The sequence below is a fragment of the Dromaius novaehollandiae genome, chromosome 4, assembly GCF_036370855.1.
Source record: "Dromaius novaehollandiae isolate bDroNov1 chromosome 4, bDroNov1.hap1, whole genome shotgun sequence".
Taxonomy (NCBI): domain Eukaryota; kingdom Metazoa; phylum Chordata; class Aves; order Casuariiformes; family Dromaiidae; genus Dromaius; species Dromaius novaehollandiae.
In genome coordinates, this window is record NC_088101.1 from 40,068,069 (window position 1) to 40,088,442 (window position 20,374).

The window sequence follows — 20,374 nt, forward strand, 5'->3', positions numbered from 1 at the left end:
AGTTCTAGAGGAAACAGTTGAAGCAAGTTTCTGAAAAAATGTAACTTAAACCTTAGTGACATTGTGCCAAAGAAGCCTACACAGTCCTATGAAATGCTGAACACAGCTGATTTTAGGCTGTACCCTCAGTATACCACACTTGCTGAAGAGTCAAGCATCATTTTTCTGATCATCACCTAAGCAGCTATTTTGTGTCAGACAAAAAATTCAGCTAGAGAATGCCAAATGAAGCAGTCGGAGAGAAAAGAGCTAATTCTCTCAGGGAAACGGGAACAGTAGTGTTCTAAACATAGTGATGAGGGCAGTCTTTAAACACACTGAAGGAGTGAGCATGAGGGACTAGCTGGGGAAGCAGAGGAGGTGCAAGATGATGTTGGCACCATATTTTATGCTGGGGTGCCTTGCTAGGTTTTTGGGAGAAATGGTGGTGTTACTAGTTTTATTTTCTTCTGATTGGGATGTGTGCAGATTACAGAAGCTTGGGCAGTGAAGCCATTCAGTCAGTCACTGAGTGGCCTCTCTAATCCCTCCTGTTAAATTCCTCCTGTTAAACACCTTTGGAAGGTGTTTCCTTCCAAAGACAGGTTAATCCTGATCTTTGGTAAAGTTGTTTGCTAATGTCTCTTTCTCTTTTCTAGGTAAAGAAATTTAAAGCCTTTGATGGAGATGTATCAAAACTGTCTCAGGCTGATTCCTTCATGTATTTACTCATCCAGGTGCCAAAGTAAGGAGATAACAGGTTTATTCTGTTCATGAAAAACATTCTGTTTTGGCTCTGAGTTCTAAGCCTGTTTGTTTGTGTGCTCCAGCTATGCTCTTAGGATTGAAGCCATGGTGCTAGAGAGGGAGTTCTCACCCTCCTGTGCTTCGCTACAAGATGACATGAAAATTATAAGACGGGCAACAAAAGGTAATTAAACATGTTGGGACATGCATAATACTCCTGTTTTTGTTAGCATGTTAATTAGTCTGCATTATGAATGCTAGAGCTTGAATTTCAGGAACCTAGTAGCTATTAAAAGGAAGCTAACTCCCCTCTGACAAATGCCATCAGGGTGTGCCTGGTGAAGCTTTGCTTTGCTTCCACAGTCAAAAACCTAAAGGCTTTGGACACACTGGCAATGGGTTTGTGACCAAAGCCTACAAACCATGTAGCCCAAACTGACAAAAGCAAAGGTGGCCATGGCCAAATTAGGACAAATCTTTGTCTTTTGAGTACAGTTTGCTCATTCATGTATCACTGCAACTCTTATTCAATCAGTTTGTTATGCCGCTTTGCTCACCCTTTCAAATATCCATGGAGAAAATCACTGTATAGTTTCTAAATTTCTCTCTATCTGGTTACCTTTTGAGGTGGCAGTATTAGTGGGCCAAAATCTTTATTGTAGAGACTAGTTCTGTTGCCATTTCTTTGCCTTCTGTTTTTCTTGAATACCTGTTCTCTACATCGCACAAGCTTTGAAATGCTGCAGCTGGCTATTCCTAAAGTAATCTGGTGTCTTTTGCTCTGCAGGAAAATAATTAATTTCCTAATTTCATTTAAACATTAATGCTGACCTTTTCAAATCCTTTCAGTGACTATTTGTACTGTTTCTCAGTATGAAAACTCCCATTTCATACTAGTAAATTTTATGACCAGCTACTGGAGCACTGTTTAGACTACTTCCACTGGGATAAAAGGGCCACAGTAGTAAGAATATTCAACTATGAGCACCAATGCTTAGGAGAGTCATTTTTAGTGAAAGAAATGGGGAATAAAGCCCGGTATATTCTTCCCAACCATGGGTGTTGAACGGGTCCTCCCTGACCCAGAAAAATGCCCGTCTGCTTAAGCTAAGGTTTGAGTTTGGCCTTTTACTGGAGCTCTTTCAAATCGTTCTTTGTGTTTTGGGCAATAGAGGTAGAGAGTGAATGGGTTCTGTATAGAAGCAGCCATGCACAGTTATCCTTCATGTCCTTCACCCAGCACATCTGTGAACTGCTGAGTTCATTGCCTCCAGAGGAGATGCTTTTGTCTCCAGCTCCTGCATCAGGCCAGTCATGCAAATCAGACTGACTGAACCTCCTTGTTTTCAGTCCACTTGAGTCACGTGCTGGTCTCTGGTCTTTTCACTTCAGGGTTTCTTGATCGCCTCAAGTTGTTTAGGAAACTGTTTCTTTTCCATTCTCCCAGGTTTCTTTCCTGGTAATTAAACTAAAAGAATATTTACTTAAATTCTAACACTGATAATCACTAAGGTTTAGGGTGGTCTGAATACCATGATAGATCCTCATCTAGCCTGCAAATGGATATATCTCATAGTGATGCTGAGCAGGCTCTTACTGTGCAAAATCTTTAGATGTTGTCTTCTCTTCTTGGCTTCGTGAAATTTGATATTCTCTTTTGTATTCTCTCCTCTTCCTCCTTGCTTCCTCATCTATGGCTTGTTAGATGAAAGGCTATTTAATTAGTTAAAAGTTTTTAGGGCAGAAATACTGAAATCCAAAGGCACAAGGGCCATCTGCTTCCAAAATGATCGATTACTGTATTGTGCTAAGCAGTTAAATGCAGGGTAAATTATAGAATGTGGACTTTGAAGCAAAATAATTTTAGAAGTATTTGTGCTGCAATAAATAACATTTTAAGGAATCCACCTTTAATTATTTTCATCAGTGTAGACTACAGTACCTTACATTAAAAGCAACTTGTGTTATTTTTCTTGCCATATGGGGGCTTGCAGATTTGCAGTTATTTAGTGTGCGGTGCCATTTGTGCTAATTTAGCATTTGTATTAATGCTAACTTATTAACTCTTTATGGTTCTGGCTTTCTATATCTTATTTCTAAGGTACTCGTCCTGGTAACTTTTAAGCACGTGCATTGTTTTGTATTCATGAATGGCTGATTGAAAGGTGTATGAATTCAGATAAGGTATTGCTGTGCATTTTGCAAAAACAGAATATGTAGGAAACAGGCTTCTGTGGTGGAAAAGCTTTAAAAGGCAACCTTATTCCATTTAAGTCTTTGCATCACACCAAATATAATTTTGTGCTAAATTATCTATGATGTGACTGAGATAAAATACATGCCACTCTGAGTTGGTGACTATATAGAAATAAAATGGTGATTCATAGAGGGAGTAGGATAAGCAAGGAAAATTTAAACATTACCTGATATCTTTTCAGGCCTGATGGTTAAGTCTCCCTATACAAGTTATTGTTAAAAAGCCCAATCCTGAAAGATGGCAAATGGTTCCTGCCAGGTGCAGAACACTTGCTTCACATTGGAATTAGTAGGTAGTGAGAATGCTTAACTACTTGCATGAGACACTTTCAGCATTAGGCTCCAAATGTTTTGTGAGCTGCTGGGGGTTGCCTTGGAAATACTACACTTGCTAAGCTAAAGTCTGAACATATACTTGAGGTTTGCCAACTGTGCTTCTAACTTTGAATTATATAGTACCATTTTTTTCCCATGGCCTTTTCGTTTATTGTAATTTCCTGTTAAAATAAAAATCTTCACCTTTAAAAGCTTGAGGTGAAATGGAGTTTGGTAACTGTCTGTGTGTTTATTTCTAAGCAAACAAGTGTTGGACAGCAATTTTCTGTTCCTTACAGAGTTAATGACTTGTGAGGAACTACATTCCATATTGCACTTGGTCCTCCAGGCTGGGAATATTATGAATGCGGTAAGTGACATCCAAAATGGAGATGGCCGATTCACCAAATTTCCTTATTAGTACTGCAGTCCACTGATGTCATGTACCTTAGCTGTTTGCTCGTTCCTTTTTAGGGAGGTTATGCTGGTAATGCTGTTGGATTTAAACTGTCATCACTGCTCAAGCTGGCGGACACAAAAGCAAACAAACCTGGGATGAGTCTGCTGCATTTTGTTGCTCTGGTATACAAAAGCTATTTTGCTGAAAAGGAGCTGATATAAGTCTAGAACCGAAGATGACTGATGATAGAAGGGGCCATGTGCCTCAGAAAAAAAGGCTTTTTAAGGCTTTGATCCTGCTTTTTTTTCCTCTCCTGCCACAAAATTCACCAGTTGTCCGATGTCTGGTCATCCTATCCAGAAACCCAAAAAACCTTAGCTTTTCTGTATGATGTAGAAGATTCCCTTCATCCGTCTTCTTCGTTGTAGCTTTCGCATTACTGTCGTGAATGCTTCTACCATAGAAGTGGCTTCTTTTGATAAAATTTATTTTAATCTTCCTGTTGGATCTCCCAGGCAGCTTTTCTTCCCTCCCCCTACCCCCCACCTTGGTGATTGACACGTATTTTTAAAGCTGATGCAGATTTTTGGAGTTAATTTTTCCTTCCTTTCAATCTTCTTGATTTAAGAAGGGAGAGGATTTAAATGCTTCCATATGTGACTTTGGTTATCTGTGTACAAGCTGGCTTAACAGATTTCCAGTCAGCTAACAGTGGAGTATTAATTGATGTTTGGGTGGGAAGCACTGTATCTGCTCAAACAATGGCCATCAGTAAATTGGTCTTTCCCTAACCTTCCCTATTAATACATGTGGCTTTTGTTCACTGACAGAAGCGGCTATTGTTGTGCACTGCAAAATGGAAGCTGTTGTTTAAAGTTTCTAGTTCTGATCCCTGCCTTTCTTTAAGGGGTGTCTCGTCTCAGTTGTCAGGATTGAACTGAAAGAAAAACAGTGTAGGAGAGAAACTTTTAAGTGCCCTCTCAAAAGCTTTAGAAGTGCTTGACTTAAGTACTTTACCATGGTAAGGCAATGTTAATGGGTTGTGGTTGTTTTGTTTTGTTTTCCTGTTTGTTTCAGGAAGCCCAGAAGAAAGATGCTGCTCTTCTCAACTTTTCAGAAAAAATTAAGGATGTTCATGATGCTGCCAGGTAAGCCAGGAAAACTGAGATCTTACAGTTGGACTATGATTTGGATATTTCTTATTTGTGAAGCTATGTAGCTCACTCACAGAAGTCTTGGCACGAAAACTGAGATTGTTACAAATGTTTACTGTAGCTTTGAGGGCTTCATTTCCGTTTGCTAGGAGAAGTATGCCTGCAATGTGCCTTCAGGTATGAGGTTTTTTATGACATGATCTCCATAGGTTTTTTGTAGGGTTTACTTCTGCCAACTAGATGAGCATATATGTTACTTTTAAGAGGTCAAACTAAAAGCATTTTACTGGTTTTCCTTAATACAATTTTCACCTATACCTGAGCTGGCTACAAGACTTTTTCCAAACCTGGTACCAGATACAGGCGCTGACCTGGGCTTTGTTAGATGTTTCTTGATATTTGGTTTGCTTCTCTGTTTCTGTCTTGGAGGCCACCTCACTTGTAGCTCTTCTCTATTCTGGATATTAAATTATGAGCCATTCAAAATTGTGGACTTCAACATTCTGTGTCAGGTGAACTTGTCACAGACCTGAACACTTCTGCAGCCTGTGAATGAATATGGTGCTGGTATGTTTATTCAGCCAAATGGAAAATCTGAGGGGGGTTGGGGCTCTGTGTTGTTTTCATGTTGAGGTCTCCAGCTGCATAATTTTAAACAGAACCTGGTTCATACTTTGATAACTGTACTTGCTCTTGTGAGACAGTGCAGTCTGAAGCACAGAACCGGAAGCTAGTGATCCTGCAGTTCCAATCCCAATTCTGCTACTTCCTTGCTCTTGATCTTTGAGCAATCTATTTACATTCTTTTCCATGCTGTAAAATGGATCCAATCTCTTAGATCTGATGCAGTATTAAGTAATGTCTGCAAAGGACTCCGAAATCTTCTGAGGGAAGGAGTGGCTGTGGAGTTAATCAGAACATTTTTGATGGACCACCTGTGTGGCTCTCTGCCATCCAACCCACACACCTCCTTGGCAGTCTGCCTACGCAGCTTCCCTCAGCCTCCAAGCCCCCTGGCAAACAGCAGGGGAACAGGCAGAATCTCTAGTCTTGTGATGTTTTTTCTAGCCACTTTGTTCTTTGATCACGTTTGTTAACACTGAAAATCTGTTGTAATTCAGGCTGAAATCTATACGGGCAGTGTACTCTATACTTTGAAATTTTGTAGGAAAGAGACTGTTTTCTACACCTATTGAGTTTACAACATAACCTTCTAAGCATGGTTGAAGAGAAAAATGAAACAAAACAAAATTCTTGTCTTACTGATGGGCGTGAGGAAGATCTTTATTAGAGAAGACTGTCATGTACAAGTTGCTCATAAATTTTCCCAATTAGAGCATGTTAGAACAACTACTGTTATGCTCTTTATTTTTATCACCTTGCCTTCTTTTCTTGTAGTCCCTCATCCTCCTCCTTAGCGGGCAGAAAAATATAGCCTATAGCATCTGCTGCTTTCCTCATTTGCTAAAACATCTATGATCTGCCCAGAACAGGGAGTTAACTTTGGAGACGAAGTAAGCAGACAAAGAACAGCATACATTTGTGTGTTTGCTGACAAACATACATGCTGCCACCATCCTTGGCCATAGGTACTTTAATTGGTCTGCTGCAAATTCTTCAGCTTTACTGTTTTAAAGTCATGCTACTGGTGAAACAATCTTAGGTAGGAGAGTGTACGCAGTTGTTAATTTTTACCATTTTGGAGACTGAAATACTTCAATTCCTAGGCAAAGATCAGTCCTTCCTGTGAAGGAACTGCCATCTGTATTGAAGCATTTGCCCTCAAGGTGACTGAGAGGTGAGAGTTGGAGCCGCTGTCATATGGAATATGGGTCTCCCAGGATAAAGCTTGGACTCCATCAAATCAGAGATATTTGCTGTGGTCTTTTGTCTGCCGAGTTTTCTCTGCCTAAAACCAGGAGCTTTGCTGCTGATATGTAGTAGAAGGATGAAATGTTGTAACTGCAGGGTTGAGGCTGGGTGGCCTGCGTTGCTGTGACTGCTTAGAAGAATGTAGCGTGCAGTTTTGCAGTGCCGAATGCTACTGCTGAAATGGGCAGTCCTAGCTGACTACCTCTTCTGACTCCCTTGTGTGCTAGCTCTTGTACTTGAGCGGGACCAAGCAAATGATCCATCTGGAAGCAAATTGTTTTTTCCTTTTGCTGGGTTAGTTTTCGGTTCCCAGATATGGCTGACGTTTAGCAAACGAATGCTAGCACAGGCACGGAGGAAAGAAAAGGAACACCCGGTCAGAGACAAGACGGCATCGCCCTTTTTGGTGGTAAGGCTGAATAGGACTGGCTTGAGTTAATTGTGAAGCCACACCCCGTGGGAATCTTTTCAGGTTGCAAATAAAGAGAAATATGCTTATCTCTCTGCTAACTTCCAGTTTCTACTCTGGAAAGATTTCCTGAACGGGCAGGTCTTGTTTGATAGCCAGCTTGAGCCTCATGTTAAACAGCCATTTCTGAAGCATATTGTGGCTAACCTGTGGGCAACTCCTTCCCCTCAATAAACATTCTCTGTATCTGCTATTTTTTAGGTTATCCATTGATAATATAGAAGCAGAACTCCACTCACTGTCTTTCAAAGCAAAATCTGTTAAAGATAGTATTCGTCGAGATGCCAAACTCTTTCACCAGATGGAAAGCTTTCTCCAGGTTTGTAGGGTATCAGTGCTAATGTGTTACTGTCACTTGAATACAGGAGCATTCCTCAGCTGGATGTAATATGTGTGGACATGTTAATAAACAGAAGCATTGTGTTAATATGTCTACCCTATCAGTTGTACAAAGGTGTTTCAACTACATGCTGTTTGTCAAGTAAGAGTGTTGGAAGGATTGTGTTTTTACAGGGAGGGATATTGAGTGTACATTGCCTGAGGGTTGTTAGGCAAGCATGCTTAATGTCTGTGAAATGACTGATGAAGATCCGTAGTTAAAATACAAGATTATTTGGATTGCTTTCTGGTTTTGTACTTAACATGCAGATACTATATTTTGGGCAGCTGTGACATTACTCTGGAGCATGTCAGTTTTAGCTAAGACTATGCTATGCATATAAATCCTGATTGCTGGGTGACTGAAGAGGTATTGTTAGAAGCTTGTACATTAAGGGACTGTTTTCTGTACTAATTTACCCTCAGCACAGAGTATATCATTTTGAGAGTGTGTTATTTTGTATTATTACTTCTGGGTGGGTTCTCCTTTTCTTTTTTAGTATTCCAGCAACTTTTATAGATATGAATGTATACAGCACTTAACTTTGAAGCAGAGCACTTAACTTTGAAGCAGAGTTCTTAGTATTTTCTGAGTATGTGGTGGTGCCTGGAGAAATATGTATAATACTTCAATTAAATGATTCTTCTGTTTCATGCTATAGATAATTATTAAAAGTAAGAAAGCAGGTGTTGATCTGGAACTTCACCTGCCCTGATTTTCAACTTGCAAATGTAGTTAATAGTCCCTGCAGTTTTTCAGAAGATGTGAAGCTGATGAAGAAAGGGGTGGGCTAAGTTTGAAATAGGTGTCCTCATTCACTCTGAATTATTGGCTTTTATCCATTGCATCCAGACTCTTTAGTGTCGTGTTTTAACATGTTTGGGATTTTTTTTAATTTAATAGTTGGTTTTATGTAACTCTACAACCTTGTTTAGGCCACATTCCGAAAGAAATGTTGGGAAAAAAATCATTTTACAAATACATACCTTACACAAACACTTCATGTTTTTGTTTTTAAATTACAAGTGATAACCAGGCTGATTAAAAGTCAGCTTTCATTAGCTTTTCCTCATGAATAAATTACTGAAATATGTGGGAGGAACTAATTTTCCATGTGTTTTGTCAATTGTCCAGTTTATCTCAGTTTATCCTGAATCCAGCTTTTTTTTTTTTTTTTTTTTTTTTTTTTTTTTACGGCTAACAGGTAAAGATTTGTTCCTACCCTACTGGCATAATTTGACAAGTAACTTCCTGGCAGCAGGGTTGGCTTAAATGATCATCAGTGCCTCCAACTGTGTTTTCCCACCCTTGTGCTGCGGTGGCAACAGTGTATGGGTGTCTGTGGGTTAGACAGCGTCAGAGAACAGATTTGTCTGGAAAGTAACTCTTCTCTCCAGGTTATTTTCAGCCAGATGTGTTCTGAGGTGTGGGACAGTGCAAGGATGGGAGTGAATGGCTGGGGATGCAGATGGGGGAGACAGAGAGGCAATTGCTGAAACTGTTTTAAGCAGTTCTGCTGCTTAAAGTCTAACCACAGCCTTACTCTCTTCCTCTTGAATCTTTTTTCACCAATCTACTCTAGCCCTCTCTGGGTATCTCTGTACTTATGATTCAAAGTACTACTTTATGGGGACATTTTCTAGATGTTTTAAAATATATATATTTTCTGCATGTCCTTACCTGTCTGGCATGAAAGCCTTTCTGTCATGGTCAAGGGTAGACTGAGGAAGGAGTTGATTGTGTTATGAATATCCATGAATTTATCCACATGTTTTTGGGGAAAAGGAATTAATTCATTTAAGCTTAGTTGAAAGTTGCAAAGAAAAATGGGAGAGTAAGGCACGTGGAGCTTTCAAGGGTCTCCCAAGTGTCTTTGATTTTACTCATCTAAGAATTAAAATTCTAAGTCTGTTCAAGTTTTGAATTTTTTCCCACTTTGTATCCCAGGCACTAGAATTTAAATTTTGATTGATTCATTTCCCCTGATCTTCCTTAATCACTTTCTGAAATGACAAGAACTTCTTTCTGCCTTCAAAGTCTTAATGTCCTGGGTTCTGTAACAGCTCCTACATTGGAATATGAATTTCATTGGTTCCTAAAATATATAAATCTGCTATGTCTTTAAGTTATCTGTCTGGCTCACGCTATATATGTTTTCCTGCAGTTTGCTGTAAGACACCTAAAGGAGCTTGAACACCAGAAACGAGAATTACAGAAGGAGGGGAATGCTCTCATTGACTTTTTCTGTGAAGACAAAGAAACTATGAAGTTGGATGAATGTTTCCAGATATTTAGGGACTTCTGCATAAGGTTCAACAAGGCTGTTAAGGTAAGAGCAGTGAATGAGTTTCTGTTTATTTGAAATGCTTATTTGAAATATTTATTTGAAATAAATATTGGCTCACATTGGAATTAAGTTTTTTTGTATGTGTGCTTATGGGACATTTTATCTGCTGTGATATTTGCTAAAATGAGCTATAACAAGCTGCCCTCCTACAGGCATTTCTTGCCGTAAGCCAGATGTGAAATGGTCTTTCCACCCAGCCCGGTATGCAATCCCACTGTCCAGTCATCAACTCTTTCTCTACTCTATATCTTCTGCTGTGGGCCAGCTAGACCAATGAGACAGTATGTCAGGGCAACCTCTAGGCCCACTTGTAAGTGGGCTGCTGCTTCCTCCTCCTTCTCAGGGGAGCGTCTTCTAGTTGGTGATTGGTAAGCTGAGCAGAGACACAGATTGCAGAGACTTCCCAACTAGAGATGACTGTTCAGGCCCTGGGCCGGTAATATTAGGTCAGTGGAAAGGCCTAGAAGTGAGGCAACACGCTGCATGGATGTAACAGTCTGAATCAGGACTAGCAAGGGCTCTGTCATGCCCCTTTGTTCCATGACTGGATGCTTTTTGTCAAGTAAAGTAAGGACTTTGTTTTCCACTTTGTTCTTTCAAATCCTTTTTGTGGGTTAAAAGCTCACAAAAGATAACAGACCTACAGTACAAAGTTACTTCATCACTAGTGTGACCACTCTTTTACCACGTATCCTGAATTGGCCCCAAATATTTCGAAAAGTGTGGTGTCGGAGATGAGTGTAGACAAGGAATGCTTTCAGCATCAGCTACAATTTAGGTTCAGGAAACCGCCTATCATTACAAATAATTTTAAGGCCTTTATAAATAGTATGAATTAGATGGACCCAGTAATTTCTTTGTTTTCTGCCTTCTGCATTTGACAGCACTTTTCTATAAAAACTTTAGCTCAGAAAAGAGGAAAGAACAATATTGATTTGTAGCAGGCTAACAGGATATTCAGCTAGCACACTCTTTGTGCCATTAGCTTACCTAGCCTTTTCCACCCAAGACAGCATGTTGGTATGCATGTATGTGAATGTTATGTAAACATATGAAACCAAATGGTGATAACTATTGCAAATATTGTAATGAGAGGTGACTTTGTATGTGGACATCTTCCTTCCTCTGTCTGTAGTAAGTTGTCACACTCTAAAAATCACAGATTAGTCTCTCATTTGCTAATATTAAAGGCTTTTTCTTACTACATGCTTCTTATGGGTTAACCTCTGTCGCCACAAAATTAACAGAACAATTCAAAATAAAGATTCCAATTGTGACAAATCAGTGTAACATGTCAACAACCAGCAGTCTAAAAAGATGACTACTATACCACAATGGCGATTTGCATATAATTCAAATATTTAAACATTATTTTTTGCAATTTTTGAGCATGTCTATGTGTATTTAAAGTAGATTTTTTCCTTTGAATAAAATCTCCAGAAACATGTTTTGGGTGAGGTTATGTTCACTCTCTAATATGGTGATCAGTAATATCTACAACTATTTTTAACCAGTTCCTTTTACAGAGCAATATTTAAAGTTGAGCTTCAGCATTTGGCAAGAATACATTCTGTAGTTCCATTCTTGTGGGGAAAAAAAGAAAAAAACTCCATACCACAGAATATTTTCTTGAAATGTGAGATTTTTGTTCTTTTTTCCTAGCCGTTCAAGTTCCAGAGGTCTCTAATGCGTCTTATCTTTCACAGCCCAATGTAGTCTGAAATCTACTCTAAGAGGTATAGATTAACTCACTCATCAAAAAGAGCATTGGCATTAGGCTGTTTTGTTTACTGAAAGCTTTCAGGAGACTACTTCTAGTTGTGCAGCTCTTCTGTTGTCACAACAATGGAAAGATCAAACTACACAAAGCTTCAGACAAATGTGGGTGTGTGGTGTTTTTTCTTTTCTTTTCTTTTTTTTTTTTTAACAGTGTGTCATATAGGCTTGCTGAGAACAGATTTAACAACCCTGTAGGAAAATTATGTCATTTCTGAATCCTCTGTCAAGACTAGCCCCTCCCCTTCTTTCTTTTGCTGCAGCTGTACTGATTCTAGAAAACCAGTTTCTGCATTTCAGAAAATAACCTGGAAAGTTCAACTGAAGGTTCAGCCAGATTAAATCTGAAGCCTAGAGGTGACAGTTAAAATGTTGATGTTCTTAGTAATTCGCTGCCAATAATTTTAGTAGAAATGTGTTACTGTGTTGTTTTCAAACACAAACTATCTCTTTCTATGGCTTCCTGAATCAAAACCCCTCAGCCCAGCTGCCAAAATCTCAGCCTGCGCTGGGCAACTTCTATGGAGTAGTTGCCAATTTTTGAAGCCAACAACGAATAAGAGATCCAAAACTCGAATGAGGTATCGATTAATGGTCCTTGAGAGGTGTCAGTTGCTGTCAAACTGTTTATGAGGCATTGTGCAAACTTTTGTTATTTGCTTTCATATCCAATTAAATAATGTCTTTTTCCTAAAATTTCCCATCTATTATGCTTGAGTTGGAGGTAAGTAGCTCCCTGTAGAAGCTCAAATTGCTGAGGAACAGTTGTAATTTTTGCAGTAATGGAGGATGGAGTGGTCACGTTGGCTGTATGCTCATTGAGCAGCTTTGTCTTGAAGGATGATTGTAATGCTCAGTAGAAGTTTACTCACCAGATAAAACTCATTTTAAACTTTTTGGGAGGAGACTTGAAACTCTCCATCTTATTGCAGGAGTTCTTTGAGTAAACTTGAAATTTAGTCCTGTTTGACAGGTCATGTTCTTGGACTCGTGCATATTTTTCAGTGCTTTTTATGCTGACCAGATTTATGTGCCTGCTGTATTAGTTATGCGGGGAACTGCTTTCCATATGGTTAATGATTGCAGAATATCTAGTTGCCATGGTGATTCTGCATGTATGTATATTGTGGGGAGGGATGGTGGAGGGAACTAACCTTGGTAGGAAAAATGGGAAAGAAAGATTTATGTAAGATCACTTTCATGCATAGGACACTGTCCTCTGAAACATGTATTTACGCTTTTCCTCATCAGGAAAATAGGGAACGAGAGATCCAGGAGCTTCATCATCTGCAAAGACGAAAGGAGCTGGAGGAGAAGCGTCGATCCTGGGCAGCTGGAGAGCTTGGGAGCTTTGGGCGAAGCAGCAGTGAAAATGATGTAGAGATGTTGGCCAAAAAAGGACTTGAAGAATTTCTTCCCTTCTTGCAGCAGAGACCTCAAAGTCCTTCTTACAGAAACCCCAATTCCAGACGGTCTAGACATTCTCTAGGAATTACTGCAGACAGGGAACTGCAGAGTTTCCTGGAGATCTCAAAGGATGAGGATTCAAACAAATTTAACAGCCTTCCCCGTGCAAACACCCGACAAGCAAGACCCAGCGTAGCCTGGACTGAATCCAAAGAAAGTAGAGATCTCAATTTAAATACCTTGCACTTACTCCAACAGTCTGAAACCAAAATGAAAAGTGGTGACCTACTGCAGTTGCCTCCAGCTCAATCCAGTCACTTTGGTGGCTCAACTGGTACTGGTGCCCGTTATTCACAGAGGAGCACTGACTATAGCACACGTGCTTCCAATGTGTCTTGCGAGGAGTCTCCAGATATAAATGCTTTGGCCCTTGCAATTGAGGAGCACGAACTTGTTAAAGGATTACGTAAGTTTGATATTCAAGGCACTAAGCCTGCAGAAGACGCACCTTTAATTTATTTAGAGGATGCTGGTGGAACAGACCTGGAGACCCTCGATGATCTAAGCCTGCATTCCCTCAGCACAGCGGATGACGACCTGCCTCCAGCTTGCAGAAGTTCCAAAGAGGCCCACAACCATAAAGCCAAAGCAGTGGGTTGCAAGAGTGAAGCTTCAGAGCCCAGCAGCAGCAGTCCCATGTCTATGGATACAAGTGTTTCCGGAAGTAGAGAAGATGGGCCAATGTTCTATGTGTCAGATACTACCACTGACTGTTCTTTGACATTGGACTCTTCAGAAGGAAATGATTTTAAATCAGCAGGCAATGAAATAAAGAACAAGACTGGCAAAGCACGTTCTTCTACAAATGATGCTCAGTGTGGTGCTAGAACAGTCTTCTCAAACCTGAATTCTGCTTCTGTGAAGGATCTGTCTCTTCACACTTCTGCAAATGATAAGGATGATACCAATAGCAAGCACACCCTCTCTAAAGAAAAGCCCTTAAAAAGTAAAGATGCAGCAGGACCAAAGAGAAACTCTCTAAAAGATAGATCTCCAAGTTCCTCAAAATCTAGTGGCACTCGCCCTAGCCACACAGCTCCTTCTAGACCCGTAAGAACTTTGAATGCCTCTGAGAATGAAAGTATGAGGAAAGTGGTGCCTATTTCCCGGTCAAACAAAGCACCAAGCAGCATGAAAAAGCCGGAAGCCAAACCGGCACTCCGTGAAACTAGTACTGTGGAAACTCGACTGTCACGGCGCAGCTCTGTCCGAGGCACAACAGATACACTGCCAAGAAGCCCTTACAGGCATAGCGTATCAGTAGAAGAGCCAAAGTTGCAAAGGGGGACTTTCACCTCAAGCAGTGCCCATTTTGAGAGGGACAGAGTCTCTCTCAAGAAGCCAAGCTCTAAACCTGTCAGAAGTACTGTCAAATCAAAGACAGATGAAACAAAGATGTGTCGCTCCACTGTAAAACCCCAGACCCCTACAGATGACACCAAGGTTGCCACAGTCAGTGCTCCCAAGGCACCATCCTCTGTCCCAAATTTTGCGAGGAACACAGTGGCTTCTTCTTCAAAGCGTGCAAAAGTGGATCTATGCAGCTCATCCAAACCTCCACCCATCACACGGTCTGTGTCCCAGAGGCTGCCAAAAACAAAGCCAGCAGTGACTTCGGATGATCCGAATCCAAAGGAAAACAGTGGGAGTACATTAAAGAGAGCAAGTAGTGCCAGGGTTGTTGGAAGAGGCATCCTTCAGCATACTGTCAGCGCTAAAGTGGAGCCTGCGTCACAGGAACAGGGTACAGTGGAGAAGTCTTCTCTTAAACTCAAAGATGCAAACCGGACCACAATAGGTAAAATACTGAAGCCATTACTGAAATAAGAGTTTGGAAGAGGAGTTTTTTGTCTTGGAATGTGAACATTTGTTTAAGCACTGGCTGTCTGTATCATGAAATAACTTAAAACAGTAATATTGCTGATAAGCATCATCATGTGTTCATCAAAGTACCACACACCACTGGAAAAGGGCAACTAATTGTGTTCTGGTCTAAATCCTTTTGTATAAATTTGAATGTATTTTCAGCTACTGCGATGGAATACAAGTGTAGCAACACATCTTTGCGCATTTGTGATGTGGTAGGTCACCAAAAGCCAAAAACTTTAAGGAAGTTAAACTGCAAGATGAAATGCTTTGTGACAGAAAACGTGGGTTAAGGCCAGTTTTTTTTGTATATAAAATTCTTCCTAAGACTCAAGTGTTTATGCTGGTTGGTTCCTTTCTTGATGTCAAAGTGAATCCTGTGGAACAACATCAAAAATGAACTTAGGTGGTTGTGCTTTTTGTTGCTCTTAATTCCTCAGATTCAGGAACTCTTTTTGCCTGTTGCAAAGTCCATTGCTGGCAATTGGACAGAATGGGAACTGCTGGCCAAAAAATAGTGAAATGGGACATTTGCTGTTTGTGGCTGTCTTTAACCTTACTGAAGAATTTATAGCATGTTTAATGAATGTATGTGTGTCTGGAGAAAATTTTCTGCTGGGCAGGAAGTTTCTTTTCCAAGAATGTGGCAGCATTGTCTTGCATGCACAAGTAGTCACAACTGGTGCTGCATCGAGTAGCACAGCTGGAGGCTGTGCCTGTTGGAAGGGCTGTCGGTAACCATTGGGATGATGACTACTCCTAATCTGACTTGTTTCAGTCACAAGCAAGCTTATCAGCTTTTTGTTATACAGAAGTGCCATATATTTATGATACATATCAAGGATGTTTGCAGTTCAGCTCTTGAAGGCTGCAGTGTAGTGTAGAGCACTTTCTTACCATTCTATGTTTCCAATGGTTTATCTACTACCAGATTACTTGAATGTTGCAATGTCTGTGAGCAAGCCATCGGTTTCCCTGCCTCCTCCTCCTCCTCTCCTCGTCAACACGAATATTTAGCATGAAACACATAGCTTACGCATGGCAATGTTTTTGTGGACTTCCTTGGTTGCTTCAGATGTGGTTTTTAATGTTTAAAGACTCTAAAGAATGAATTGAACTAGTATTTGATAAGCTTTTTACAAAATAAAAACACTTCTTTTTCCTGCAGATACAAATTTTAACATCCTGTCAGACTAAGGCACAGGGAATGAGGGAAAACTTGTTCAGCATGCTATGCACCTTTCCAAGAGAAATGGATGTAGGTGGGGGAAACTGATCACTGTTCTCCTAAACATCTTATTTAAAGAGTTGCCTTTTTATTCACTTATGAATGAAGCCTCATTTAAGAATAAAATAAAAAAATAAAAGGAAAATCTATTTGGACAAGTGATATTGACTTACCAGTAACAGATCTGCTTGTCTGCTCTATCCCTCAGTGCTAGGAGTGCGTAATTCAATGAGAATGAGCCACTTAATTGCTCACATGCTTCTCATGGGCTAGTATCAGGGACAGCCAGCTTCGTGTCTTGAATTTGGCAATGGGCCCTTCGCTCTTCCTACGTACCAGCAAATCTTGATGCAGACATCATACCCAAACACCATAAAGTATTACATAGGGCCTCTTGTTTGAGTCTGTCTCACAGGGAGAATTTTTATGGCCCACTGCCAGGCAAGGGTGAATTTTTGCTTTAAATCTTACAAGCTTTTGGATACTGCCTCCCTTGTGGGTTAAATACAAAAGCATCTCCCTTCTCCCTATTTGTATCTGTGTGTATGCACACCTGCAAGAGCAGGTGATTGACTTTTTTCCTTTTTAAAAAAAAAACTTTTATTGGTAGCAAGCTTGAAAAATAATTTAAATGTGTTTGGAATATGTAAATAAATTTCTATAAATCTGTGTAAAAGAAAACTGAATGTATTTAATGGAACATTTATACATTTCGGAGTAACTTGGTAGTTTAATAAACTTCCCATTTACTGGGTATGAGGTTTATTCTTCTCTTTCCTGTTGTAGTTTTGGCTTTGGTCCTGGAGGTCTTGAGCAGCTGGAGTCTGGGTCTAGGTGACTATGGGAAAGCCCCCAAATGAAGGTCTTTGCAGCAGTAATTTTGGCAGTTAAAATGCTGGGTTTGTTCTTATCCTAAGACATGCAGTTCAGCCTCTGAGTGTTCCTGAGGCAGGACTTCCTGCACAGGTTTGGGTCTAATGTGAGAGGCATTAGATGGCGGATGCAGCCCTTTCTGTATGCATCGTATGTTATGGCCAAGACAAACGTTCATGGCACTGACAAGTCTGGATCTGTCACTATCTTCGTGCCTTTTAGCTTAGCACACTTTATTGAGAAATCCTGGTTTACAACTCCCAGGTCTTTGAAAATAAAGAATAGCCTGTTTTGCAGGAGCAGGTGGTGACTTTCGTACTGCAGTTCTGAGTTTTTACATTTTTATCCCATTGTCCCATTATTTTTTTACTCTATGAAAAAACATCTATACAGCAGAAAACCCAAAACCCAGCCAGCCTCCTTGTCCTCAGGGAGCACTTCCTCCCCTCTGCTATGGAAATGATTTCTGGACTGGAATTGCTGCTATTTGCAAACTTGTTTGGGCCCTGACTTTTCTCGTTTGGTGAGTGTTTCTCTCCCCAGACGGGGTGGCAAGCACCTGCTGTCTGCCACTGCTGAGTGATGGCTGTTGATGTGATCTACGTGGGAAAGCCCTTTGCCATCAAAAGGTGTGTCTAAAAAGTTTGCTTTTTTAGACTTCATTTTTATTTCAAAAGGTTTATAATTACCAATTCATTATTTAAACTACCAGCTGTCAGAGACAGTGATGCTCTGTAGGTTTAATTTCCCATGTCATGAAATTTTCCCAAATGCTCACAGGCCACGGGGCTAGCTGGATTGCAGTCAGTTTTGAAGAAACGAGACCTTTTCACAGCTTTGTTTTGCCAAATGGCTGATGCTCTTGATCGTGATCAAAGCTGAATCTGTCTCCTTTGATGGCTCTTGAGGCATGAGGGGGTGGGATGAGACGACAGTTAAGTGGGGGAGACCAGGGGGCCATGAGGGGATCTGGAGCTGCAGAACAGGTAAAGATTGAGACATAGGGGAAAGAGCTGTGGGAGTGAGAAAAAGGTGCTGATTCACCCTTCGAGGAATTTAATATTCACGTTTCATGTGGGAACTGCACACAAATCCAGGGGCTCAGTGCATCCCTCATTACAACAGCTCATTAAATTATCAGGAAAGACAGAAGAGTTCCCATCACACCTCCCACAGTGTACAAGTCCAGACTATGTCATTCAAAATAACCCATTGGTATCTTTCTAATCTTAGGGTACGTCTGTGCGGACGGATGCAGACAGTCACACGTTTGTTCTGACCTAATCAGACACGAGCCAGCTCAGGGCTGGAAGCTGAACGGCGCGTGAGCTCAGCGCTGACCCCGGGCTCCTGCACCGTGACTCCGCTGTTGCCTGCTCGCTGCCTCCGGCCCTGCCGCACGGACAGGGCTTCGGCAGTGCTGCAGCAGCGACGTGGCTGTCCGCGCCCAGGAAGAGCTGCCCGCTGAAAATCGTTTCTGCCGCTACACGCGAGAATGTAATCCCTGTGAAAGAGGCCCAGCTAAACATGTTTCCTTTCAGATTTGGCTGCTCAATGTTTTCCATTAACTTGATACATGCTGTTTACATCCTACTGCCGCCAGTGCCAGAGATAGCTGCCTTGGGAACAGTTCCCTACAGGTATTGTTAACAGCTGCCTGAAACAAAGGAGTCTGTTTTAGCCACGTCACTATCTAAATAGCCAGAAATACATTACTTTTTTATTACCAGTAAGCTAATATAAAAATCTGTGTTGTGCTCTTGGCTGAAAGATGCATTCTGGAAATCTTGCATACTCTTAAAGCTGGCGTCTGAGCAAATAACCTCGCAATTGGGAAGGAAAGTGACACTGAAGCAAAGACTGTGTGAAGCCCTCCTGTTGCAAGAATGCGTACTGGAAGAGACCCACTCACCACCAGCATCAACTACTTGCACTTAGACAAGTTGCTTCCAGCCTGCAGTTGTTCCTTGCCGTATTGCTGGTTTCTGTGCCTGTTCAGACTGAAAGCTGAGATTGCGGAAAGTGAACTATCTCAGGTAGCAGCTTGCTCCTCTTGAAAAGGAAAAAAAAGCTCATTATCTCCAACTGCTGATGTCCTTCCTTTTTGCACTAGACTGATGGGGAGCACAGAGGCCACATTACCATATTGATTTTAGCGATGGTGTTTTGGGTGAGGTTCGTAGTTGCTGAGCAAATGCTTGGCATTGGGTGACCTTGTCTGGAAAGAAGAGAGAGAGCCACAAGCATTTCTGGGAGCATTTGTCCCATCTGAAGCAGAGACTATGACAAGACTCCCTTTGAACAGTGATGTATCTCTCTCCTGCTTTTGATCATGTCTGAACAATAGTTCCTTTTCTTTCCTATTCCGTCCTTACTTTAAAAAAAAAAAAAATACTTTGAGGCCTCATCTTAGGCCAAGTGGAGGAAAGATATGAACTCTACCTACTTTTTTTTTCTTTTAAACAATGAGACTTTGACCATTAAATAGAGCTGGCAGCTTCAAACAGCTCACTTCTGCACAGGGGCACCAGATATTTTCAATGGATGTAGTGATTGAGCAGCAAAATAGGCATAAAAGCAGAATCTCTGTTTAGCCGCAGAGCACATCCAAGTGACTGTTTCCTCTTTATTCTGAAATACAAATCCTAGCAATGGAACAAAGACAACCTTCATTTGGGCACCCAAAAGGAGCTGGCTAGCAATGCTTTGATTCCACTTCTAAATAATGGTTTACAATGGATTTTACTTCACGTTACTCTTCCATTTCATTGTCATTACAAATAAAAAAGCTACCTAAAGCGCAACTGAGAGCAGTATAGCAGGGCTGATGGGTGTAAAACAGTCATCCATACCCGCATAGTTTTTTCAGTTTGTTTTTTAAACAGAACAGTTGTTTGGTGCTTACACTGGATGCTCCTTTTCTGTAGGTTTAGGGAAATGAATGGACTGTCTAGATGCACTTCTGATAGTTTCTTCAAAAAAGTAAGATTTTATGTCTTTTCAGTGGACTACCACAAGTTCTGAGACTTGAGAATATTTCTGTTGCTAAACTGGACACATGTGACTGGTAATTAGAAATTACTGCAGTTAAGTAATTGGCGTGTAAACTATGGAAATGGATTTGTATGTAATGAAAATGTGGTAATGACAAATGAATGGGCATAACTGGAGACAAGTTTTCAAAACCACAGTGGATACTTTCCTCTGTATCATTAGCATCCTCATATTTTTCTGCGTGATTTGTTG

At 40.7% G+C, this 20,374-nt stretch overlaps 1 protein-coding gene across 6 annotated transcripts in view; it reads left to right on the forward strand.

Moving 5' to 3' along the window:
* Window positions 1-17,009, forward strand: part of FHDC1 (FH2 domain containing 1) — a 38,001-nt gene extending 20,992 nt beyond the window's left edge. For 5 of the 6 annotated variants that reach the window (XM_064510835.1, XM_064510833.1, XM_064510836.1 and 2 more), the window contains 8 exons: window positions 639-724; window positions 810-910; window positions 3,597-3,667; window positions 3,772-3,879; window positions 4,775-4,845; window positions 7,394-7,511; window positions 9,736-9,900; window positions 12,946-17,009. In XM_064510835.1, coding sequence (XP_064366905.1) covers window positions 639-724; window positions 810-910; window positions 3,597-3,667; window positions 3,772-3,879; window positions 4,775-4,845; window positions 7,394-7,511; window positions 9,736-9,900; window positions 12,946-14,988 — 2,763 coding nt within the window. In that variant the 3' untranslated portion in view covers window positions 14,989-17,009. The remainder of the gene's footprint in view (window positions 1-638; window positions 725-809; window positions 911-3,596; window positions 3,668-3,771; window positions 3,880-4,774; window positions 4,846-7,393; window positions 7,512-9,735; window positions 9,901-12,945) is intronic. The other variant, XM_064510837.1, reaches the window with a different exon arrangement.
* Window positions 17,010-20,374: the final 3,365 nt, after the last annotated feature.